Genomic DNA, 27,116 nt, shown 5'->3' with positions numbered 1-27,116 from the left:
GATATGGAGGAAAGAGAGAATTATTAGTCCAATTCTCTCTTGGTGGTAGGAATTTACTGTCAGTCACATTATTGGAGTAGCAGTTCCAGTTAATCTTGGAAGTCCAGAAGTTTAGAAACTATAAAATTTTGTGCTCAAATGAGTAAGAATTCACTGAGAAAACTGATGGGAAAGGCAGTTTCCTATGTTGTTTGATTTTATCCAGAATCATAGCCAAGTTTTTATATGGTAATCTTAAAAAACAGAAGTAAATCATTTAGGGGCAAGGAAATGTAAGATAAATGATAAGTTCAACATTTGCTTTTATTGCTATTACTAAATTCAATGCTGTAAATGCGGGGGGTTTGGCCAAGTTAAAAAAGCAAAAATTAACTGTCTAGTTGACTCAAATGATTGCAAAATGTCAGTCTTGTCCTCAGTTGTTTTAGCCTTTATGCAAAAAGGATTAATATTACAAAAGTCATAATCCTGTCTCTTTTTTTAATAATTTGGGAAGTTGCCACCACTTTCCTTTCAGTTTAAAAAGACGTAATTTACATATTTCTCAATGTCTCTTGATGATCTTCTGGTAATCTCTGGATATTGCAAAGGGATGTTCACATAAGTGAGAACTGCATACAAAAAGAGACAAAACTAATATCATATAACACATGTAGCATTCTCATATACCACAGCGTGTCTCTGCATTTTTTCATAAATAACCAGAAAATCTGTGGCAGGTATGTTTTTCTTCTTCATTTCTAAATCTAAAATTTGGCTGTACTGGGATTCATTTTGTATTAAGGATAATAAAAATCCCACTCAAGAAATCCCATTACACTAAAGAAGGAAATGAAACACACTTTAATTGAGGCTGGTTGTACTTTATAGATATGTGCAAAACTCAGCTGAAGCATGTAATAAAAAAATACAGTTTTGTGACACAAGAGGTTGGCTGTTATAATCTCATAAATTGTTTTTTTAAAAAAAGAAAAATATGCTTTGATCTGCATAGCTTTCTGGGTCAACTTTTTTACACACTTATTTTCATATCTGATATTTATTAGCACTTTTACTATGCAATCTTATGAATTCTATTAAGACACAACTATTTAGAGATTAATACTTAAAAGCTGAATTGTATTTTTCAAATTTGTCTCAACTTCTGAGAGAATCCAAATTTATCCTTTCTTTTAATCACAGTAATCAGTTAAATATAAATTATTTTAATAGACTTTATCTTGAATGAACATTTTAGATTATGAAACAGTAAAAAATGAAAGGAAATTTTGGTTTGGCTTTGCAGAATTTAAATGTCAAAGAAGCTAATAATAGTATTAGGAAGAATAACAAGGTTGGGTTTCATTTGAAATAGTAATGACTACTTGAATTTCTTAGTAAAGTATAGTGATCTGACTGGCCTGTATTTCCTTTTAAGAATCCTTTTCATTTTCAATGCAGGTTTTTCTTGTCAAAAAAATCTCAGGATCAGATGCTAGACAGCTTTATGCAATGAAGGTATTGAAAAAGGCCACCTTGAAAGGTAAGCACTGCCTTGGGTGGGGAAGGGGAAAGGATAAATCGGGGACATTATACCAAAACTTCATCTTTATACACATGCTGTTCAACGCATTGTGCCTTAGAACTTTATCAAACAGCAAACAGCAGAATACACTTCCTTGTACTGTAAACCCTGAAGGACAACATTGGGAGTTATAGGTGAAAGTAGGTTTCTTTCCATGCTGAGTTGATTAGGTGATGGTGGTTTAGCAGAGTAGTTGTGTTACATCTGCCACCTGACTTGCTGCTGACCTGTTATTTGAAACTTAATATCCTTCCTTTTTTCATTTGCTGTGTATCACCAAGGATACAGTTGAGGCCTTTTGCTCAGTTTATATTTAGCTCATGCTATTTAAAAGTGTATTATATCAGCTGCTTTATTCTGAAGGCTTTAAACAAAGGAGTTTAACTCTTTCTTTAAAAGAGAAGTATACAGTACAATTTCCCAGAACTTTTGGCACTTGTTCTGGATGCAGGATATATTTGATAACATCTTGAATTAATCATATGAGTTCTTTGAGAAAAAATTAATTGTAAATTGTTTTGTTTCATTTGGTTTTGGTCTCAACTGGTATCAGTAACAAGATAAGTTCCAACCTGAGAAATCTTAAATCTGTTCTGTAGAATTCCATAAAAGAAAAGAAATTTATTTTTTTTTTTGACTGTAGATTAAAATTAAGGTGATTTTTCATACTAATCCCTTAAACATAATATATATATTTGTTGCTTTATGCTATTATTTAATACTTTTGTTCATTTGTAGTTCTTCTAACTCATGACTGCACTGAAATTGCAGCGATAATTCTGGGATAGTTCCAACAACCTATAGTATTTCACCTGTGTTATTGATTATTATGTTGATTTGCAATTTTAATATACAGTTTCATCTGAAAGTATTCATAGAATTATGCAGGGATCAAATACTCATATTGAATTGTGAAATTGTGCTAAATGCCAAACCTGATATTTTTCTGCTGAAGATCTAGTGCTGAATATCTGTCTCACAAATCTAATTATGTATCACTTCCATTTAAAACTATTACAGAGGGTGTGTTTTTGAACAGTTTCCTATATTTGATTCCTCTGTGTTTTGTGGCACGTGTTATTCTCATTATTTACTTCCTATTTTTCTGAAATTGATTTCCAGTCATTTAAAGCACTTAGATATCCTCCATGGCCTTTCATTCTGTAGCTTGTTAATAGCTCAGAACTGGAGTCAAAGGTCATTCAGCAGTTGCTTTTTCAAGATGTTTAAGGGCTTCTCTCTATCACCTTTTGATTGTGGTTTAAACTTCTGTGTAAAAATTACAATGCAAGATGTGGATCTAGCATTGCCTGCTGATGGCAGAGACTGATAGAGGTACTGAAATGGGAAGCTTGACTTTTGGTTGGAAAAGGAGATGTGAGCCCTATAAATTCAAGAACACAAAAGGTCTTGAGCAGAAAGGTGACACTAGCAGGAGGATCCCACGCTTCAGACATTATCTAAATTTCTAGATGTTTTTGAGTTTCTTCGTCACTATGGATGTTTTAGGAAGAGTGGAGTTGCAAGCAACTGAAGGTTACTGTTGAAATCCTAACATGAAATGAGCCCATTTTTTTTTTCCATAGTTGCAGCATTTTTGAGATTAAATATTGTAATTGCAAATAATACACTGTATTACTTGATTCATGTAAGGTTCTTTAGCTCTTTCAAATATATTTAATAAAGGGGTTTTTTGTGTTATTAAAAACTCCTTTAAGACTTCTGAATCAAAAACTGTGTGCATGATTCACAAATCAAATTTAAAGAGAATATTTTCATAGGAAGACAACTATATTAGCCAAAACATGCTGACATAACTACAACTTTTTAATTTTTAGAGTGAATCCAAGAATATGCACATAGAACTTTGGTGTAGAGAGTAGTTTATTAATACACTGTGATAGAAAATATCATCTTACAGTACCCCTTGATGATGGGAAGAGAAGGAAGCAGGGACAAATCATTCTAGGGAGTATGGAAACAAATATATTAAGAAAAATGAGTACTTCCAGCAGTACACATATGGAAACTACAGTAAATGATGTCAGATTTTGAATGGCTAATACTGATATTGGAAATTATCTCAATTCCTTCTACTTTCTTTGGTCGAGATTTACAAAATCTGGACTTTCTCTGGCTTTTCAGAAATAAGGGGGTTTTATCCATGTAACTATTGCGTAGTGTTTTTCAACTGAGTCTACCTAAAAAACGAATATTCTGATTTTCAATTTTGTAATTCACATGAACCCTTGGAACAGTGAAGTCGCACAACTGTCTTGTGACATATTCATTACTTTAGATGTAAAGGTCAGAATTAAAATGTAATGTTTGCTCTGTTTGACCTGTTAATTGGTGTACTTCCATTTTTAGGAAACAGTTCTGCGGAGAGATGGGTAACTTCATGAAAATGTATCTGTATAACTTGAGTTCACAATTATTATTGTACATGCCTGTTAAGCTAAACTTCCGAAAGACCCTTTTGCTTCTTCGTTTTTTTTCTGCCTTGTTATGTTTTGGTGTCTGAGAGCTCTGCCTTGTTAACTGTGCAAGGAATGCTGACAGCTTAAACTTTGGACTGGACTTCATTGCTCTGGGGTGCATCCTTCAAGAAGTTGTAGCATTTAGGAAAGCGGCAGAAACAGTGTAGAATAAGGGAAGGAAGAGAAATGCAACACCTTAAACCATTGTAGAAAATTTTGCTACCTCTCATCTGTTAGAGTTCTGAATTTTGTTTGTATCCTGATGGATTTGGAGCTTTGGATGAGAACCAGGCACTAGCTGGAGTGGCAGAAGAGTTGCCTTGGACAGCTGAAGCAGGTGCTGTGCTCAGCAGATCATCCTGCCAGTTGGTCTCCATGGATTGCCAGCCTGTATGCAGGGCATCTGCATGTGATCTTCAGTTAGTCAAATCTAGAGTGACATAGGAGCTGATACATGTCCCCTTCTGAGCCTCCACGGCTGGAGAGCACAGGCAGCTTCAGCAGCAACTGCTTCTGATGTTTGATATTTCTTCCATGCACACATTTACTCTCAGCAAACCATTTTAAAATAAACAAGATTGTCTGAAGTACAGTCTACATTGAATATTTTTTTAATTATAAATCACAACAAAGGAAGGACATTTTCTAAGAATCCCTTCTAAATCGTGATGGTACTTAATATCTTATTAGTGCAAGTTATTTGAATGAGCTAAACCAATATAAGCATCTTAATGATAGTGTAATTGTATTTATAAATTTGTTTTGCTTTTTACTTTGTATCTCCCTACTTTTCAACAGTCGAGAAAATGGCTGTTTTCTACACATAGCTGTGGCAGTTTTGCACTACTGCTTAAAAGGTTAACTATATGGTAGGCTAAAGTGTGGTTATGTTTTCTCTTGTGCTTTTCTTATGTTTATTTACTCAGTGTCAGATTTTTGTCAGTAGCATAAACTGAAATAAACTCAAATGCCAAGAGATTTATCAAAATACTCTGCACTGTGAAATAAGTTCTTTCTCGAGCCTTTTCTGTGTAAAATATAGTTACCTGCAGACAGTTGTAATACTACAGAACTCAATGTGAAGTAGATCAGAAAACATTAAATACTTTTTTTATTTTTTTAAATCTTGCTCATGTGCTGTTTTAGTTCGAGATCGGGTTCGGACAAAGATGGAACGTGATATCCTAGTAGAAGTTAACCATCCTTTCATTGTCAAGTTACATTATGGTGAGTTGCACAAAAAATCATCTTTACATTATAAAAATGGGTGCTTGTCAAGATAGTACCTAATATTTGCCTCTTGGTTCAGAGAATCACAGAAAATTAGTGTGCTATCTAAACCCTGACAGTGCAAAGACTTGTGTAGTAATTCTCATGCAAAGTATGCACATGGCTGATTTCATACCCAGTGTTAAATCTATAGAACTGAGAATCTGTAGTCCATTGCTTTATTAAAAATGTTATCTCTTTATGTCTAGCCAATCTTTTCCAAAACCTCTTATATTTTATGTTGTTCACTTATTTTTTTATTATTATTATTTCTTATCCTTGTTTTATTTACTCTATAGAAAACACATGCAATGGCATTACTGCCAGTCGTATGCTTTTAAATTAAATAATATAGACAACCATAGAAAATTATTAATATGAAGGGGTGAGGAAATCAGTATTCTTTAACATGCCATGCAGAAAGTAAACTGAAAAAAGATAGAGAAGAGCTTTTGCAGTTAATTTTTTTTCAGTTTGCTTTCCTTTTAGGATAAATTTTTTCCCTCAGTTTAAACCCCAGATCTCTCTCCCTCTCTGATGTGCCGTAAATAATGCAGCTTTTACTATTTTACTTGTCATTCTTGCAAACTAGACTAGATGTCCCTGTTAAGCTGAGTTTCCAGAGTTTTTAGAATATGTGCATTAGTTACTAGCTTGCCTGTTTAAATCTGGGCTTTTTACTTCCAAAATTTGGAATGGAATGCTGACTAACCTAAGTATGGGGTTTTTCTTAGAAATTCCATTTGTGGCTTGCTTTGCTTTCACGCATCATGAGAGCAATCTGGTCCATGATAAGAGGTTTTTTTTTCCACAAAGCAGGAGGTGGGATTAATTTTAATAGTGAAAATAAGGATAGAATATTGGGAATGTTATTCTTCTGATAATGGGTAAAATTAAATTACGTATAATTTTTAAAACTGTTCTTTTCAGCTTTTCAAACAGAAGGGAAGCTGTATCTTATTTTGGATTTTCTCAGGGGAGGAGACTTGTTTACACGTTTATCCAAAGAGGTAAAGTTTTTTTAATTTGAAAATTGTATATTGTTAAAATTTTACTATAAACTGTCTGTATCAGGAGAGTTTACTTTTAAATTAGTTCTTTTAAATAAAATTTGTAATATATTTTTTAACCAGCTTAGGTTTTTGGGCTTTTTTGCAGAAAGTAGTGACTTCCTGCAAGTGCTGTTGGTTATTTACATTGTTTCTGGAAAAAGGCTTAGACAAGCAGTCTTTCTGCTTTTTACACCTTGCAAAATTTTCTTCTTTTCTTGCTACCATGTTTAAAGATGAGTCTCCGAAGGAGCATTGATCTAATATAAAGTAGTTGTATTCAATTCAATGTGCAAAAAATTCCAAGTATTATATAGGAGGCTAGGGGATACACTGTGAGAACTTGTAATTGTAGCTGCATTCCATTTTCCCTTGCTACAGGGTATCCAGGAAGGTTGTGTCACCACTATAAAGCTGTGCAGTTATTACACTTAATTAAGTGAAGCAATATGTTTCAAGTTACTTCTTTTAGTCTGTTTTACCACAGATAAGTAGAAAGGTGTTAATACTCTAAACTAGAGATACTTTTTTCTTAAAATCTATAGTTCGTTCTTGATTCCCAAGAATATATATAATACTTTCCTGCTGCTGACTACTACTTCTTGACCCACTCAAATTTTGTGAGAATGAATATGGTTACAGAAGAAATATACCTGAATGTACACTAATTGTTCATAACTGATGGAGTGAAATGGGCATGCTCAATGCAATTAATGTCATCTCATAACAATTCATGTGATTTTAAAATAGACCAGATAAAATGCACTCTGAAAGGTCCTGCTTTTCCCCCGTTGACTCCAAAGGGGAAAGTGTCTATGCTGCAGATGTTTAAGGTTAGGAGATACTAATTCCATGCAGTGTTTTTAAAGAATGTTGTGTGGGTGTATTGTCATCCTCATGGGATCTTTTATTATTTGAGCTTTTAAACATTGCTTAAAGGGATTTGCCTTCTTGATTGTGCCTGCACTAGATATTGGGTCTTTGGTGGAATTACCATCAGCAACCTTTTGTGCAAGCTTTGGTATCACTTTCTCTATTTAAACTACTAAGGGGAAAAATATACGGTGTTCTGTGTTCATAACTCCTGCTTAAAATAATTATAATCTGTGCCATCAATTGCTATTCTTTTTTTCCAGTTCCATATGCTTTATCTAAAGATGTTAGTTAGAAATTCTAAAGAAAAAAATTTTAGGGCTTAGAGTAGTAACTGATCTAGAATTAATTTATCTTAAGTTTACTTGGAAGTTTACTCTTATCTAGCTTTTCTGCTGTTCTATCTCAGGCTGCATCTTGCGGTTTTTACTGTGACTGTGACTTCTTTTTCATAGTTCTTAGAGACAGTCTTATCAAAAAGGATGCATGCACTTTTCTTCTTTCTGATTTTGTGGATGAAGTTCAGGTGTTTGGGCTTTTTTAGTCCATTTGTTGTTTGGAAATTAAATGGTCAGCAAAGAGGGAGTTACATTCTTTAAACGTGCTTCCCCCAAATTTTTTTTTCCCACTAAAATGGGTCTTTCTGTTTTCTTGAACAATTGGAAGTAAATAACCTCCGTTTTCCAGGAAGAATAATATTATATTGACTTCAAGTATGTACTGTGAAACAACATTGATTTGAAAACCCTAGTTTTTGTCTAAGAAATTTTAATTTCTAGGGTTTTATATAGAAAGGAATTCAAGTATTATGAACTATCCTGTGAAACCACTGTCACCATTGTTTAGTTGGTTCTGTTGTAAGCTTTACACTTAAAATACATTTATTTGCTTTTTCAGGTTATGTTCACAGAAGATGATGTTAAATTTTACCTGGCAGAATTAGCACTTGCTTTAGACCATCTACATAGTCTTGGAATAATATACCGGGACCTAAAACCAGAAAAGTAAGACTCTTCTGTGGCAGACGCAGTATATTAATTTGATTTGTATGGCACTTGTACCTACAGGCTTCTCTTTCCACCTATTAGACTTCAGTAATTTACTGTATAAACTGAACAGGGAGGAAGGTGAAGGAAGATTTGTGGCCTATTTTAATTTAAAAGGTTGTACTTCATTTCCACTCAAACATGGGCATCTAGTTTCAGAGTGATATGGCAAGTGCTGGAATCCATGTTAGTCAGAGTATGCTGAAATATTCCTACCTTTCATTCTCCAGGTGTTTTAGGGTGTACAGTGGATAAGAGGTCTTGGCCTTTTGTTTTTGTCATTATTGTGGAATTTCTGAACTAGAGATAAACTTAGAACAACTGCATGATATAAAGTTATAGCTGAATGTTGTATCTCCTGTTTGCCTTTCCTCCAGTATTTTTTGTTTGCTTGTTTTTTGTTTAGTTTTAGAAGACGTAAAGAAAATATCAGTGCTATCATCTGGAACATTTAAACCTTTCAAATATAAATGTATACTGTAGTGTTACTCTCTACCCTGGAAGGAATCTAAGTTACAATATAATGCATGCATCTCCTCTTACACCTAATTAGATGGTTAACATACTCTGCCTCATTGCAAGGAAACCTATAATAACTGAAGGGATCCCACATCTCTGTTATACCTATATGGAGAACCTGGAAATCCAGTGTGAGATAACTGTCTCATGTAAAGTATTAGGGGAAAGGAGCAAAAATGAGTAACAAGTATCAAAGAACCAGGTTGTTATGTGGAACTTCCGTAAGAATTTTACTTTTGCGCATCTGCAGGGAAAAAAGACACATTTAAAAATGTTTACCCCTGACTAACAAGAGGGGAAAGATTCATATTCAAGTAAAAAATTGAGACTTTTGGCATGGGTTTGCACTTAGAAACAACAGAGAATTATATCTAACGTTTGAGAGTGTTGTGTAATTCTGAAGTGAGCAAAAATAAACTTAGCAAGTCGAAAAAGATCTTTAAAAAACAAATCAAGAGAACTTTAGTTCTTTTTGCTAACATTTAATTCCAAGAGGAAACCAACAAAATAGTAATTGTCAAAAGACTAAGTATGTACTGCCTCAAACATGGTGTTGAAGGAAAAACAGTAATTGTATGTGTCTATACCTATTGAAATCCTTGGGTGCATCTGATTAAAGAAAAAACTATCAAAGGTTGAAATTAATTTTAAGCTACAGATGAGATAATAGTAACTCTCACAGGCTATATCTGTACTGTGGGGCTGTTCCACCATGGAAACTGCAAGGAGTAAAAGGGAAAGGCATGGAAAATGGGCAAACAGTGTTGTGCCTGGGTCATGCTCATCCCTAGGATGAAAGGCAGCTCCCCACAAAAGAGGGAGGAACTAAGTCTACTGTGTAGGTGGTGTTACAGAGTCCAGTTCCTGAATACATTCCATGCTTTGAATTGTGATTATATTCAGTCACGGTTAAGGATAGTTGGCATCCTGGAGAAGTGTCACCTTTTTTGTGATTGAAATAAACAAGCAGAGGCATAAGGGCTGCTCTAAGTATAGGCCCATGAGTCCTTGGTACAACATAAGAATATTTATTACTTGATATTTGAAGTGGTCAACAGTCTTTGAAACAGTAATTACAGATGAATATCCATTTTATATACATATGTAAACATCCATTTTATTAACATGTCTTGCTCAGCTTAAGGGAAATAGAACTGTATCTCTGTTTTTAACAATTGTGATAATGACAAATGCAGATGTCCAAAACTGAAAGCTCAAGATAAATGCTGCTATGTATAACTACTACTACATTTCATGATCTTTAAAATAAGTAATTGAAGGAGAGGAAAATGTATTGTTCCAAGGGTCTCCTCCTGATGATTCATTTTCTCACATGTGCAATTTTGCTTGACTTTGTGTATGCTGTTGTTTCTTCCTAAATATTTTTAGTACATGGTCTGAAACAACAGTTAAAATATATTTAATTTATTTTCTTTTTTTTTTTAGCATCTTGCTTGATGAGGAAGGACATATCAAGTTAACAGGTGAATAAAGGGAAGATGCAACAACTGGATCTTTCTGTTCATAATAAAATTTTTCAATTTTCCTTTTTTCAGTAAATTATTTTGAAATAAATTAAATATGTTAGTGTTTAAATAAGATATCTGCTTTATATCTGATGTTACAGACCTGTGATAATGCGGGGAGAGGAGGAGAATACTGTAATTCCTAAATTCCTGTATGTGTATTTGGGTGTATATAGGAATGATATAAGCATCACATTTCATGTGGTAATGAGAGCATTGACTGTGAGTGATTTTTATTTTATTTTTTTTTAAATAAAATTGCATTTAGAACTCTTTCTTTTTTCTTCCAGATTTTGGCTTAAGTAAGGAATCCATTGATCATGAAAAAAAAGCCTACTCTTTCTGTGGAACAGTGGAATACATGGCACCAGAAGTGGTTAATAGACGAGGGCACACACAGAGCGCAGACTGGTGGTCATTTGGTGTTCTAATGGTAGGTTTCTGGTAAATGTAAATCATAGCAAAACAGTGCTTTGCAAGGTTTGGTGAAACAAATCAAACATTAAACTATAAGGTGAGCTTTAAGTTAATTTTAACTACCAAAAAGTTTTAAATTACATGAAATTAATAACAGTACCCCCAAGTTTAGATCAAGAACATGGACTAGGTCTCATATCAACACCAACATTATGCCATATTTTTGTTATCACTGAAGTGAAATATGTGTCTATTCCAGTTTGAATGTTAAGACACTAACAGGAATACTAAAGTGCATGGGGAAAAAGCACTGTCTTCCACTGTGGGGGAAAGAATTTAGATCCAAATTTTGAATTTTAATTTATTCTTAAATGGAAAACTTTCCAATTAATCTCCAGTGTAATTACAACTTAGTAGAATAACAACTGTTTCTCTTACACATCAAAATAATGCAAATTACAGTGAGCTGATATGGGATATAGTTGCTTAATTGCTTATGGTGTTTTTGCAAGAACCTAACTTCTGTGAAGCTGCAATGTTGGGGGAAATAATACTTGTGTCAGATATGCCTTTGGAAAAGAAAAACAGGTCATATTTGGTATTTTAGGAACACTGAATGGCTTTTAGTATTTATAATCTTTGTGTGCATTTTTGACATAAAGATGAAATAATTGTATTTTTTTGAAGGAAATGTTTTTGTTTCTTACTGCTTCCTTTACATATGACTGTAACAATATAACTAATGTGTGCTTTGTAGTCTGAGAAGGACTTGTGTCTGAAAATAAGTCATCCTATCACCTTTTAACCATCTGGAATGCTGTTGTGATCTGAAAACTGACTATGTAAAAGTAGAACCTGATAACTCTTCCTAGACCAACCAGCACACACACACCCTCACAACTGCATGTTTTATGAGTAAGAACACAGTCAGTTACAGTGTAGTTGCAGAATATTTTTGTTGATAACACAAAAATAGTTGAAGTTTAACTTTGTTTTATAGAGCTGGAAAGCATACTTTGTGCTTATAAAGTGAACATGTTAAAACTGAACATTGCTGAATGATTTTGCATGTGACTTCTGAAGCTTTCAAGGTCTAAATGGACTGCATTCCAACACTTTCACTTTTCCTTTGAATACAAATATATGGCCTTAAAAAGCAAATTCTCTAAGTTACTTAATATAGTGCAGTGCATTTTTCTCTAAGACATATTTTTATTGCCTGCATTTCTAGTTTACATTATAATTTTCATAGTCTGTATTTATCCACTCTTAAAAAATTCTTAATTAGAATCTGTGAGGATTAAGAATTCAAGTGTTGTTGGTGTGGTATGAGTAGGCGGGATGTAGGTGGAACAGAAGTTGTAGCATAGAAACAGGTCTAGGAAGATATCTCAACATGTTTGGCCTCTTTTCTCCTGCTGCCAGACATTAGGTACATTGTTTAGAAGTATATACCAATTTGTCCTTTAAAACAGTGCCAGACATGTAAAAACATTTAAGTTTTCAGAAGCATTATGTTTTTGTTGAGATACTCTTCTACGAAATAAAAAAGTGAGAACTAGGAAGGCCAATGTTGGCTTATTCTTGAAGTACTGTTGGTCTACTGATGCTGGAATATAGTGAGGAGGGGAAAATAAACATGTGCTGAATTGTTTATCTAAGTGTGTATGCTTGTGAAAAATTGGAGCTTACTAAAGAAACGTTTTATTTCGAGCAATGGTAAGAGAAACATGCAGCACTACAAATTTACCCTTAAATTATTGGGTTTTGCAAGTGCAGTTTGTGATTATTATTTTTTTTAATATAGATTTGGCTTATGCCTCTCACATATTCTTGACAAATGTTTTAAAAGTAGAGTTTTTCATATTGGTATTATTTTAAGTTTTAAATGTAAGTTTATATGTAAAAAAAAAAAATAGAGTAAAAAGTATCTAGTAGTTATGAAGAGCTGGCAGCTAGCATTCTCTGAATACTTTATAGGGTAATAAAAAAATTTAAATTTTATTTTAATAAAAAAGGATTCTAAAGAACACTGTTTGTGCAACTTCATGCTCTTATTGTAGATCTAAGAATACTGCAGTCATACATTATTCACTCCAGTTATTCATGTACTGTTTTAGTGCTTAGAAGGCTGAATGTTTGAGTCATACCAGAAGAGAGAGGAATAGACACACCCGTGTCCAGGATAAACAGACTGCTTTCACTACCTCTCTTAGATCTGACATCCTTGCAGTGTACTGCAGGCCAGCAGAAGCCACTTCTGTATTTATCTGTTTTTACTCAGTCACTTTCAGAACAAATCAGTATCTTCACGGTGTCTGTTGCCTACTACCAGGCACTGTGCAGAATGTGCATGTACGTACTGTGTAGCTCTTACGTGTTCCTTCAGGCTTTATTTCCACTGTATGCATACAGTAACCACTTTTCATCGTGCATGTCTTTGTCAATCAACTAATCTTTTTCCCCTTTTCAGCTGGCACATGCCAGTTTTAAAGATTTTGACCTTTTAAAATATCTCTGCATGAGGAGAAACTGTCACTAACTTTTGAAAAGGGAATCTTCTTCCCTACCCCCATCCTTTTGAAAGCGAAAATAAAGTTGTCTAGATCAAGTTCTTCAAGGATGAGCTTTAAAGGCAGAAATGAAACACAGAATGTTGTAGTCTAAATTGTTCAGATAAAAGCATGTAAAGCAAGGTATCAATAGGAAAATATTTTGCAGCTTTAAAAATGGCAAAGGCTGCTCAATGTTCATAGTAATTTAAATTGTACAATGAGAAGTTGTTTTGCACAGACTGGGTTGTTAACATGCATGAATTTTGGAAGGTTAAGATGCTAAGTAGATTTGTCGAAAATTAGACTTTGTCCAGGTAATGTAATTGATGGAAGTTTTACTCTATACAGTTTGAAATGCTCACTGGTACTCTACCTTTCCAAGGGAAAGACAGAAAAGAAACCATGACTATGATTCTCAAGTGAGTACACTCTTATTTATATATCTCATCAGGTATTCTACAGGGATGCCCTCCGGGCTGCAATATCTAATTTCTACTCTTCCCTCATTTCCAAAGGTACTGGTAAATCCTCACTCCCTATTCCATTCTATTAATTCCCTTTGCCACCTATCTAATTTGCCTATTCCTCCCCCATACCAGGTACAAAGAATTTCATAGCAGCTCGTTAATCTTTAATAACAACTTCTCCAACCATATGATGTCCCCATCTTATTTCCATAATATTTTTTAACTTTCTTAATCCTTTTTGATAACCTGTGCTTTTTTTCCTTGTTGCTTTTTGGTTGGTTTGGTTTGGTTTTTTGGGTTTGTTTTTGTTTTTTTGAGGAAGTATTTCCTCTCCTTATTCTTCTTTATCTTACCAGCTCCTCACCCTACTTCTTTATATTACTGGTGCTGCAAACAACTTTCTTCCCTGATATTTCCCTATTTGCTAAAGTGCATCCTTCCTTATGTACTACTCTCTTATGACTTGCCCAAGTTCCTATTTTCCCCTTTTTTATTTCCAGTGTACATTTTGCTTTAGCTAGTGTGGAAATTGCTTTCCTTTATGCAGTTAACATTGCTAAGGAAGGCCTGCTGTTTTCTTTGCTCATTCCCTACATATTCTCTGAACTAATGCAACCTGTGACATAATTGGCCCACTTTTGGGACTGTAGCCTGGCACTCTACAAACAGTTCTGCTCCCTCATGTCATAGTTTCACTTCTTTGTTTCCACCCATCTTTTACTAATACCTTTTTTTTTTTTTTCCCTTGGAAGCTCATAAGACTATTATAGTTTACTCATTTGTTTTTTGCTTCATTGTTTATCGTTGTTCCATTACCACTGTTTACCTATATTTTAAGCCCAGCATTTCTTTTGCACTAACAGCCTGTTTCAAAACGCAAATATGAAATTCTTTCATATTTTTTCTAAGTGCTTTGAAAATTTATTATTTGCCTTGTTTTGCTTTCATAACACATACATGTTATATTATTCTTTGCCCTTGTTTTTCCCTCTCATATTTGCAAACATAATTTGTGGTGCTAATTTTTTCCGCTGCCTCAACACCATGCCAATTCAAATCTTCATGTTGTAATTATTGACTGTCTTTAACTTAAAGGTTCTATCTGTTCACAGCAAGCATTAACTGCTTTGTCACTATCTAATTTGCCTTTCTATTCCTCCCCCATACCAGGTACAAAGAATTTCATAGCAGCTTGTTAATCTTTAATAACTTCTCCAACCATATGATCTTCCCAGCTTCTTTCCATAATATTTTTTAACTGCTTCTCATCACCTCATATTTACAAGAAGCTAGTCTGAGATGGTTCTCCTGCCCTCTTGCTTACTTTAGGAGCCATTCGTTTTGGTTTTTTTCCTACCTGTGTCTCATGAGTCACATCTTTCTTCTTTTCTTTGCTTGCATGTGACTCCACTCTGTTCCTCAACAATCTTTCCAGTGTGGCTACAAAAATCATCTGTATTCAGCTGCCATGTAGAATATCCCTCATTGCATCTGCCCAGTTAAATGCCATTTATAAATATTTTTAAATTTCATCTGAGCATGTATCTCTAATTCCCTTTCCAGCTTCTTTCTTTTCTCACCTTCTAGTCTTTGTAATTGCTATTAGTTTCAGAGAGCTGCACAAAAAATGTGGTATGAAGAAAAGAAATTTTAGCTGGTTTAATGTTCCATAAGCTTACAATTATTATATACATATACATGTATTTTGCTGTTGGTAATATGAACAGCTAAAAATAGAAGACATTTGAAAGTATTTTCCAATAAGCTCACATTTTTTGTCTGGCCCCGTAAGAATGGCAGTATGTTTTTGTTTTATTTTCTGTATACTAGTAAATGTACTGTATTTCTCAATTTTTTATATAACTGTTTAAAATGGACAGGTGTACATACAAATTCATATTTTCATAGTGTATCATTTAAGATATTGATTTTCTTACTGTTTCTGAAAATCTACAGAAAATGTATCCTTCTTACAACACTTTTCTCCTGGGCTCTTTATTTCTTACAATGTTACTAAGACATGTTTTTGTTCATTCTTGTGTATTCTACCTAAAACTGAAAAACCCTGCAGTTTGAAGAAATCATAGTTTGGAGCAGTAAAGTTAACTTTTTAAGGCATGTTTTCTCCTTTACTGAAGAGGTATACCTTCATATAAACTTCATGTAAAGTTTTGTCTTCATCCATCAGGAATGTCAGAAAAAGATAGCTGTCAAACATGTAATTGTATAACCAAGGAATGATCACATTTTCTTCTGCTGTGGCCAGTAAGGGCTTTTGTGAAAGGTGGAAAGGGACCAATGACAGTCTTAATTTCTGTTGTTTTTACAAGGGCCTCCAAATCACTCCACTGTGGACTTCAGTATGTACCAGTCCTCTAGAATTTCTTCTACATATTATGTTTCTGTTCATTGAGTCACTCCTCTGTAAGATTAATTACAGTTATGGTTTTGGCCTGGTTTTATATTTTTCTAAGCAGTTGACCTCTTATGCTGAACCTCCAGGGCAGCATCCTACTGTTGGAGCTGTTTTGGATTATAATAGGACAAAGATTTCCACCCATTCCAGCAAAGTCAGTCCTTCAATAACTTTGCAAATAATACCATTGTCCTTCTGCAAACAATGTGTTCCTTGCTTCCTCCTTACAGTGTAGCTCTCAGACACTGTGCTGTCAGCAGAAACTACATGAAATGAATGTGCAATGAAATTGCTGAATATAAAGGGCATGAGTAAGAATTCGGCTTCTATAGGGCCATGGCAGTTGGTGGTCATGATTTGCCTGTACTATGTTACAGATTTGCCCAAAGAAAGCAAGGTTTTTCAGGCTTCCACCCCAACCAGCCAGCTTCTTTAAGGCAGAAAAGAATGGAAAATTTCATGAAGTCTAGTTTTAAAGTAATGAATAGTGAAGCAATGGCAATGTGTATGCACTTGCTGAGGTAACAGGGAGGTGGACATCTACAAATAGCTAGAACAAAAGGCAAATCACATCTTCTGCTTGAAATGCAGAGAAAGCCTGTGTCATGAGTTGTTATGGAAAAATATACATTTCAAGTTGGATGAAAGACAGGAAGGAGGTAATTACATCCATCCTTACTGCTACCATGGTCATTTAAAAAATTGAGATGTAGTAACAGGGAGAGGATGTAGGGTCAACACTAAAGAGGGAGGAGAAAAATATTGTGAGGATTACAAAACAAATGACAGAACTAGAGAAACTTAAATTGAAAAATTCAAGACTGGCAAGTTGGAAAGTAGTGTTTGAAATAGATTGGAAGGGAGCAAAAAGAAGTAAAGAAGGGAGTGATCTTTTTTTTACCTGCTAATCTTGCAAGATCTGTCCTACTTTAATTTGTATCTTCTAGCTTAGGTTTCAAGGTGTTTTGTTTGGATATTTTTGGTGTGTCCTTGTTTGAGCTAGGTGCCAGGTTGAGCCCCACGTTGGGCACCCAGATTACCTTCCTCCCCTTATTCTATACCATATATTACATATAGGCTCTTTATTTTACTAGCTGTCAAATTAAGGATTCTCTCCCAGAGTCAGATGACTTTGAGGTACCTATTGTACTTCACCATCCTTCATCATTACACACCAAGTATGTCCAGGTCCCTGAGCAAAAGCAACACCCCAGACAGGTTTACCTTTGCCTGAAGCAGGATAGACCCAAAAAAACAGCAGGTTTCTTTCACATACCACAGGGACTTTATCCCCATCTGCAGTATCTAAAAGGTCTGACTGAGCAGGACCAGCCCGATGGCCAGGTGGCCTTTGCCGAATTTTTGTCCCAGTTTTTGAAAGTTCCTCCACCCATTGCCTTTAGGGTAGCTTTCAACAGACCATTGTACCTTCCAGCTTTCCCTGAGGCTTGTGCAGCAGTGGTGGAAGCAGCAGCAATAGTGGCAGCACCATTGCCTGTGGGGGATTGGCAGTGAGTGGAGCAACACCTCACCCTACATATCCACAATACATTATAAACATTCAGCAGAAGCATCCCCACTGCAACAATGCCATTCAGATCAAGAGCTGGGAGATTCAGCTTGAAAGAAAGTGGAGAGGTAAAATTGAACCTGATACTTGCATTACCAACATGGACTGTTCCGTTCACTTTAGGATGTGTACTGTAACTGTACACATACAGTATCCCCATAAAGAACAGTATCATAACCCCTAGGATCACTAGGCTGGTGATTAGATGGTTGATTATGGCTACAGCTCTGTGGATAAACCATGGAACAATGACAAGAGCAGCTACACAGAGCAGTATGCTCTTGGCTGCATACCACATGTACATTGCATGTTTGGAAAAAGGTCCAGTAGATTCATTGCAGAAAGTGTCTGTTAAGTTTTCAGTCTGTCAGGAAATGCAGCAGAACTGTTGCCCATTGCTGTCTGAGGGATTTCTCCCATCAGAGATGGAATTTTGAATGCTCGCAATTAGTGAAAATTTATAATCTGGGCTTAAAATCAAGCCCCACATTGGGCGCAAAAAAATTGTTGTCACCATTTGACTCAGGTTCAACAACAACACTCTCAATCCCCTCCCCCTCCCACCCAGGTAGGGAAGGAAAGATGGAATCCTCCCTGGATGCCAGCCATGGACAGAAGAGAAGGGAAGAAGAAGCAGGAAGGAAGTTGTCTCCTGTGACCCCTGACCTTCCTCTGAGCTTTTGTAGATACATGGGATGGAATATCTCTGGCCAGTTTTGCTGTCTAATTCAGCTTCCTATGGGAGGGGTTATGGATCTCCCCATAGTGTCTGAGCTGGCAGTGTAAAGATGTGACCTTGAAGACCCAGCAGTTAGAAAAACATTCCAGCTGTTATCAGCCCAAGCTGGGACACTTTGCTACTAGTTCATAGAATCATAGAATCTTAGGGGCTGGAAGGGACCTCGAGAGATCATCTAGTCCAACCCCCCTGCCAGAGCAGGGTCACCTAGAGTACATCACACAGGAACTCATCCAGGTGGGTTTTGAATGTCTCCAGTGAGGGAGACTCCACAACCTCCCTGGGCAGCCTGTTCCAGTGCTCTGTCACTCTTACAGTAAAAAAATTTTTTCGGATATTCACATTGAACCTCCTATGCTCCAATTTACACCCATTACCCCTTGTCCTATCACTGGTCATCACTGAGAAAAGCCTAACTCCGTCCCCCTGACACTCACCCCTTACATATTTGTAAACACTGATGAGGTCACCCCTCAGTCTCCTTTTCTCCAAGCTAAAGAGACCCAGCTCCCTCAGCCTTTCCTCGTAAGGGAGATGTTCCACTCCCTTAATCATCTTCGTAGCTCTGCGCTGGACTCTTTCGAGCAGTTCCCTGTCCTTCTTGAACTGAGGGGCCCAGAACTGGACACAATACTCCAGATGCAGCCTCACCAATGCAGAATAGAGGGGGAGGAGAACCTCTCTTGACCTACTAACCACAGTTAAAAGAAAGCTTAATGAAGGAAAAAAGTCTTGGCTCAAACCAGGACATTGTCATACTGCGGTGGTTTCCTTAACCCTTCTAAATTGTCTTTTATCTTTCCATCAAAATGGATTTGCTTATTTGGTGTAATTTGATAATAACTGGACTTAAAAGTGGATCAAAACATATTACAAAAATTTACACATCTGTAAAATGTTATTCTATAACTATTCTTGTCTACGTTTTCCATCACCTCTTCTTCTACTTAAGTTCTGAGTCTGAAAATATACTACTCAAAACAGAAGAAAGAAATAGAATTTCCAGGTTTACATGACTGACAGCACTTTTGGTCTATTTCTGATGTCTGAAGACAATTTCTCAGTGATGTTGTTTTGCTTTATATGGCATTGTTGAATGACAAAGGAAAAGGGGAATGCAAAGTTAAGTCTTTCCTAAATATGTTTGTATGCTATTAATTATTTTTATTCTATAGGGCCAAACTTGGAATGCCCCAGTTCTTGAGTCCTGAAGCACAGAGTCTTCTACGAATGCTCTTCAAAAGAAATCCAGCAAACAGATTAGGTAAAGAGTTTAGTGGAATGTTTTAAATGATCATTAAACTGACTAAATAAAATTACAATTTCTTGTGTAAAACAAGCTTTGAAGAAAGGACATAATTTGCATGTTTGCTTTTCTAATGATCAATAAAATACAATTTCTGCTATTCATACGTCTAAAATTAGTGCAAAAATATAACTTTACTAGTCATTCTTTTGTCCAAGAAGGAGATAATTCACACATTTTTCTTCCTTATAAAAGGAGCAGGTCCAGATGGAGTTGAAGAAATTAAGAGGCATGCATTCTTTTCTAAAATAGATTGGAATGTGAGTAATTCAAAATTAATTCAGTAATTTTCTTAGTAGTTTGGTGGTATTGTTTAACTTTTTAATTCACTCTGGCCTATGCCTTCTCTTCAGAAATTGTACAGAAGAGAAATTCACCCCCCTTTTAAACCTGCAACTGGTAGACCTGAAGATACATTTTATTTTGACCCTGAATTTACAGCAAAAACTCCAAAAGGTAAAAACAGTAGAATAAACTTACATATTCAACAATTGGAAACATTGTTCCTGTTCAGCTGATGTAAAATGTCTTGTTCTTCCAGGTGTTGCTGCACTAAATGCTTACAGGCAAATATTCATTAACGTTCCTAAAAATTTTTATGATCTTCATTGTAAATGTTTCATAAGGAACAACTGACTTGTCCTGTGTAAAAATACAGTCATTCTCAGCAACAAAACATATATATAGTTCAATTTTATTTAAGTAATCTCATCCTTTAATTAAAAAATATAGTGTCTTTTTAAAAGCTTCTATGGTTTCATTTAATTAATCATGATGACTCTATATACTATGTGTATGTAGAAACTTAGCTATTTCAGGTGCCACTTTAGGTGGCAAAGTTGATGTTTCAGTGCAATCTGACTCTGCATAGTTTTACACCAATCCATTCAAAATAAAATTTTGTCTTTTTTTACAAATTGGAGTACTTATCCTCCGTAAATATAACATGGATATGCTACTATATGCAAATGTGTTCTGCAAAGTACTTTTGGTTTTGTATAATATAACATTGCCTGACAGTAACATGATCTTTGTAGTCCTTGATTGTCAGTCGTGTTTCTGGATGGTGTATGCAAAACAGTTCAGTAATTATTGGTCCTTACACATTTTCTGCAAATTCTGTGTCCTATATAGAATAAAGCTGTAGTTTGCTCTTCAGAGTAGACATAATATCACCTCTACATTTTAGAAACTCAGCTTGTAAGCAGATGACATGTTTTTCAGATTCACCTGGTATCCCTCCAAGTGCTAATGCACATCAACTTTTTCGGGGATTTAGTTTCGTAGCTATTGCATCAGATGATGAAAGCCAAGCAATGCAGACAGTTGGAGTACATTCAATTGTCCAGGTGAGTACACCCACTTTTTAAAAAAGTCGGTAGAGCAGTATTGCTGTTTCTTGGTGGAGGGATTGTTTCCTTCATGATTTAATGAAGTACCATGCATGACAAAGTCATTATCTGTTTTATACAAGAAAAGTGTAAAGAACAGATTATTTTATCATAATAAAACAAAACATCTGAAAGTGCAGGACCTGTTTCATTACTGAGCAGCCATAAGTGTGAATAGGCTTCAACCCTTAAATCAAAACTTTCTACCATCTGTACTGTAGTAACTCTTTAATATCAAGCCACAATAAGAAGCTGGAGAGGAATAATAGACATCTTGATCTTTTTCCCCTATACATGAGAATATTGGTAGATTCCTATAGTGCAGTAGAAGGCACTGGAGTGTAATTGTGAATTTTTGTCTGGATCTTTTGGACTGCTCTGCACTTTGGAACCTGTGATATATTCCATCCCTCCCAAGCCACTTTAAGTTATTGTGTTAATCTGTGATATTTTGTGACTAATGTCCTAGTATCGTAGTAGTTAGTGTTAACAGTAGTTCTATGCTCCTTTGCCACATAGTTTTGTGGATTAAATTTTTCTTTTGTATATGGTTTCCTTCTCTTGCAAAAGTCTGTTTCTCTGCTGCCTTTCCTGCATCCCTCTCCACTGCTTCCTCACTCCTATTTCCTCTTTTCAGTGCTGCAGGACACCCAGATGGTTTCCTGCAAATGCTTTGCATCCTTTGCACAAACTCTTCATACTAGAATGCCATTTCCTTCCCTTGCAAGTGAACACTTGTCCTTCTTTCAGCTTTTCATTTCTATGAAAGGATTTCTGACTACCATTCCATGCTATTTCCAGTTAATCTGATTCTATTTGGTATGTCTGTGTTTTCCAGCTGACATTCATCTATTCAGACAATAGAAAGAGTGATGCTTTTCTACCAATACTTTATCACATAGTCTTCTGACCATCTTTGTTTTGGAAAGTCTCTCATTGAGCTAATATATCAGTAACCAGAAATGTCATGTTGTCAGTTTCTAAAATACAGTGTGCATTATTTATGGTGTATCTAATATAGAATTTAGCCCATACTAATATCAAACAGAAAGTAGTGGCTATTTAGACCACTTTCACCTGGTAAATCTATCAGTTCAAAATGTGAAGTAAATCAGTAGGAATTCAAATGCTAATTCTTAATATAAAGGTCAGTTATATTTAGAATATTCATTAATTGATAGTGTCATTTTGGCAGCAGTTGCACAGGAACAGCATTCAGTTCACTGATGGATATGAAGTAAAGGAAGATATAGGAGTTGGATCTTACTCTATCTGCAAAAGATGTATTCATAAAGCTTCAAACATGGAATATGCTGTAAAGGTAATTACTTTTCTTATAAAACACACCAACTCTTTTCAGGTTTTAGCATCATAGAGCTTGGACATTGATATTTGCCATAAAAAGTGTAGGACATTGAGATAAATGTTTAGTATAAAAAGATTTTACATGCAGATCTGGATTATACTAATCAACCAAATGGAATATTTACTGGTAGATATTTATATTGAATTGCTATGGTTTTTGTTTTTCTGCTGTTTTGGGTGATGAAAAGTAATCTTCAGCCTTTAAAACACCTCTGTAGTTAAAGTAAAACTGATGGGAGTTATATGACTGCTTCTGGCAGGAAATGCACTTTGAAAAACTTACATGACTTTCCATCATTATTTTAAAATGTGACTGATTACTTTTATTTAGTCATAGTTATAAACGAGGATTTTTGCTTCCAAAGTAGATCCATAAATTGTCAGATAGCTAGGAGCCCCTAAAAGTGCTTAAGTCTGGTGTAATTTCCATGATAAACTTCAACTCTTTGTCTTGGCTTTCTAGTTTTAACAAGGTTTGTAATGTGCTTTTTATGTTATTCCATATGTTATTCTAGCATTTCTTTGAAGGCATTAAATTCTTAGTTGAAATCAGCAGAATTCCCAGAAGTGGAATGATAAGTTTATCTTTTTGTCTTTCTGTATAACACTGTGGAACTGAATGGTTACTCTGGAAGAAGGAGTATAGATTAGCAGACTTTAAAAGCGGGGGGGGGGAAATATTTTAATCCTGTACTGTGAGGCAGTTCTCTGTTTGAATTGTTGAATAGTTTAATACTCAAATACATAAAATGTGAAGATAACTTATGTTTTCCTCTATCATTGTACACAGATTGTCTACTGGAAACCCTCCAGTTTCAATTTGGTAGTTACATACTTATCATTATTCTAGTTCTGGCCAGGAACAGATTTCATTCTGTGATTGAAATTTGAATTAATTTCTTGAAACTGGAAGAAAGTACTGGCATAGCTGTTAATTCTCTAACATTTATTGTCAAGATTGCCTCACTTTTCTGCTGCCTGTTGTGGCTTTTTGTCCTCAAGGAATCATGTATCAGTGTCCAATGTGTTAGCATAGAGCTAGTAGCAGTGAGGACTTTAGGATATCAAGAGGAAGAAAGGTAAGACAAAGATGGAGAAGGCATCAGAGGAAATTCCACAGTTCAGAAGCGGAGGAAAAAATTGAGAATAAGAATACATTTTAAATAGGGAAAAATAATGTTTTGTTTGTTTGCACAAGAACTTCAGAGCCTGATAGCAAGCCTCCAGATATTCAAATGAATTTTCATAATGGAATGCTTGTCTGAATTAATGCTGAGATATTTTTTCCTTCCTTTTTTATTCCCTTACTCTCCTGCTATGTCTTTTGCTGCACTAAATATTTGTTTGAGATGAGCTTTGTTACAGTCAGTAAATTAGCATCATTAAGCCAGTATCTCGCATCAGATTAGGAACTTTCTGTGACTAAATGGTGGGTGACTGAAGTCTTATCTACAGTCTTGCACTATTTATCACAGCCTGAGGGATCTGATCACTTATCCTCCAGAATTGTTTTCAACTGAGAGATTTTTTCAAATATTTTTTGCTTTGCCTTGCAATTCCAGTTTAATAAACTTTGGTTTGGTTATAATTCGTGCCCTTTACCAACAACAATGAACACTGCTTAGCACACCAAAGTGTAATGGAACATAATATACACAAAAATAACTATGCCTATTTGTCTGTTTGCTCTTGTAGATCATTGACAAGAGTAAAAGAGATCCAACAGAGGAGATAGAAATCCTACTGCGCTATGGGCAGCATCCAAATATTATTACCTTAAAAGATGTAAGTAGAAAGTTAAAGACATCCTTAAACGCATTGTAATTGCAAATGACTTTCTAATTTCAGAGATGACAAACTGCATATTTTAGATTTATGTTACTCTTTCTCAGTATTTAGTAATAAAACAATGTCTTAATGCTATTTATTCAACAATATCATTTTTTTTACTGAGATGTCTTATTGTCATCTTTTAAATATGCTCGTATTTTGGTACAACATAATCCTAAGCAGTCAAATAATTTTCCTAGCACAGGAATATTTAATTTAATGTTGGCTGTATTTTCAAAGGAAAAAGCAAGAGTTTTGGTTGGTCAATCCATTTTGAATCTACTTTTGTTTACATTAGTCAAAAGCAATTTAAAAATGTGTTATTATGTAACTGAGGACTCACTGTTTGGGAAGGCACAATACTTAAAGTAATTTTCATGAACAGTAGTGAGTGTTCCTTGGTAGCAGACAATCTTTTCATATCCGTGGTTGTCACTTTTCTTTACCTAGTGTCTTTTTGTGGTCTTTGTATGGAAGATTATCTAGCTTTTTTTTAATTGTCATATTTTCTGACCACGGAAACACATTTTGACCATAAAAAGCAAAGAAAAACTTAAGTTGGGAGGCAGAGGTTTTTCATAGAGAACAGCAGATTCTGATGAGCTAACAGAAAAAGAAAATTGCATTTCCCTCCTTGATGATGCATTAAAGAGGACTAAAAATTAAAAACTATATGCATGATTATTTTCTTAGTCTGCTAGAAAGTATTCTGGTCCCCAGAACCAAGTCTCAAGCAAAACAGCTCACCATTTTCAGGAAACTGAACTCAGCTAAAGGGAGAGTCTCAAACATTTTATTTTATTGAAACAGAAGCTCATAATTGCTGTGGAGATGAGTACTAGACAGCTCTACATAAAGGACATTTACTATAATCTGTCTTCGCTTTATCAGTATCATGTAGTTTCGCCCTTTCTTGGGAGAATGAAATGGGTTTCCACCATGAAGTTTACCTTCTTGCAAGCTAGACACCGTAATTATAGTCCCACTTTCTGTTTGTTCTGCTTTGTGATTGGACAATAAAGCTACCTGAAGCCAACTGTGCTAACAGAACCTGCATCAGGATTCAGGTTGCTTTTAGTACTACATGCTAGGTTTATGTGTTCTTCTTAATTCATAGTAGAGGTTATATAATTTGAGCAGGAAGACAGACGTAAGGAATGTGAGTACTTACTTGAGCTTAAGCATTATGAGTATTTGTCACGGAGAGCAGGGAAACCCAGGCAGCTCAGAAAAGCTGTCCTAATATAGATGCATGGGGCAAATTATTTGCCTAGCCCACAATGTAGTGGTATGCTATTACGGCTTTCAGAGGAAAGAATAAGGAGTACGTGGCCTTCAGACCTGAAACTCATCCAGAGCACCATGTATTATTATACAAATAAAATTCAGTGTTGATTTGTCTCAATTTTTCGTTCCATTCTACACTAACATTTATATGTTTCTATTTTTAAATGCCAAAATAAAATGTTTCTGCATTAAGTCTTTGTAGATTATTATTCTCAACAAAAATTTTATTTATTGTATTTCAAGAATAAATGCAGTAGTATTTGGATTTAACTTAAGATGGAAGTTTTCATTCTTGCTCAGCCTTTTTGATATAATTTGTGAGCCTTTTTTATATCATTTAATTGTGAAGGTGTTTGGATTGAAACAATGGATATTCAAAAGACCAAATTCTTTCTGAGGTACACAGTCCTCTAGGGTTTTTCCTTCTGATTGTTATCAGTGGTCTTTTTAAGTTACACAGTATGTAAACAAAAGAAGGAGCTATATTGTGCTAAATCAGATGTCCTTTTATCCAATATCCTGCCTCTGACAGAGGCCATTAGTGGATGCCTAGGAAACAGTGTAAAAACAGAGGAAGCACACTGCTTCCAACAAACCATTACCTAGAAGCTTCCTGTGCGAGACCATTATATGTATTTCACCATTTTTTACCTATTAGTTACTGTCCTGTAGCAGAACTTTTGTCCTGTTTTGAGTTATTTAAAGCATTGGCGGAAAAATCTTTTCACAAGAGTTTTAGATGGCTGAATACAGTACATTCAGTCTCCCTGTTCAAGTGTATTTACGAGTTAAATAAAACTCCTAATATGTATGTAAAATCTTATTTCACTTTGCAAAAAACCTGTTCTCTTTCTCCATTACATTTTGTTCTTGTGCCTACTTCTGTGCCTCACTGTAGTTTTTCTTTCCAATTTGCCTGGTAGAGAAGACACTGACTGATCTTTGATGTGTCCCAGGAGTTAATTTTAAAACCTAGCATCATATTTATGATGTCAGCATAATATTGTGCACCTGACTGTGAAGATAACTTCAACAGTGTATATTCAGTACAAACAACTAAGTTGGTAATACAGTAGAGTGAGAAGAATAGTTTGCTTAGCACAGCTGGAATTTTTGGGTTGGTTGGTTGGGTTTTTTTGGCAGGCAGACAGAACCAGCAAGGGGTAATGAATTAGTAGTAGTAACCAAAATGTTTCACCATCCCCTTGCAATACCGAGATGTGTGCTTCATTGTATCAAATGAAATAAACTTAGTCCCTCATGATATCCAGGATTAGAGGGAGCATGCCTATTAAAAGAAAATATTCAAAGTGTAAATTTAGGATCTAGAACCTTACGTTTTTTAATTCTGTATAATATTTAAATTCTTAATTCAAAGACATTCAGATGATCAATCATGTATATTTAAGGGGGGAAACATTGCTGTTAAATAAGAACATAAGACCTA

The 27,116-nt window shown here is 35.1% G+C and overlaps 1 protein-coding gene across 1 annotated transcript in view; it reads left to right on the top strand.

Moving 5' to 3' along the window:
* RPS6KA3 (ribosomal protein S6 kinase, 90kDa, polypeptide 3) overlaps positions 1-27,116 on the top strand; it is a 57,504-nt gene that overhangs the window by 20,823 nt on the left and 9,565 nt on the right. Inside the window, exons 3-15 of the mRNA XM_009997176.1 lie at positions 1,441-1,522; positions 5,191-5,271; positions 6,244-6,323; positions 8,133-8,239; positions 10,247-10,284; positions 10,617-10,759; positions 13,647-13,717; positions 19,666-19,754; positions 19,992-20,056; positions 20,150-20,252; positions 21,021-21,145; positions 22,383-22,508; positions 24,248-24,337. Coding sequence (XP_009995478.1) covers positions 1,441-1,522; positions 5,191-5,271; positions 6,244-6,323; positions 8,133-8,239; positions 10,247-10,284; positions 10,617-10,759; positions 13,647-13,717; positions 19,666-19,754; positions 19,992-20,056; positions 20,150-20,252; positions 21,021-21,145; positions 22,383-22,508; positions 24,248-24,337 — 1,200 coding nt within the window. The remainder of the gene's footprint in view (positions 1-1,440; positions 1,523-5,190; positions 5,272-6,243; positions 6,324-8,132; positions 8,240-10,246; positions 10,285-10,616; positions 10,760-13,646; positions 13,718-19,665; positions 19,755-19,991; positions 20,057-20,149; positions 20,253-21,020; positions 21,146-22,382; positions 22,509-24,247; positions 24,338-27,116) is intronic.

This window comes from Chaetura pelagica, unplaced genomic scaffold (genome assembly GCF_000747805.2).
Source record: "Chaetura pelagica isolate M959 unplaced genomic scaffold, ChaPel_1.0 scaffold80, whole genome shotgun sequence".
NCBI classification, from domain to species: Eukaryota; Metazoa; Chordata; class Aves; order Apodiformes; family Apodidae; genus Chaetura; species Chaetura pelagica.
This window is presented reverse-complemented; position numbering and strand designations above follow the sequence as displayed.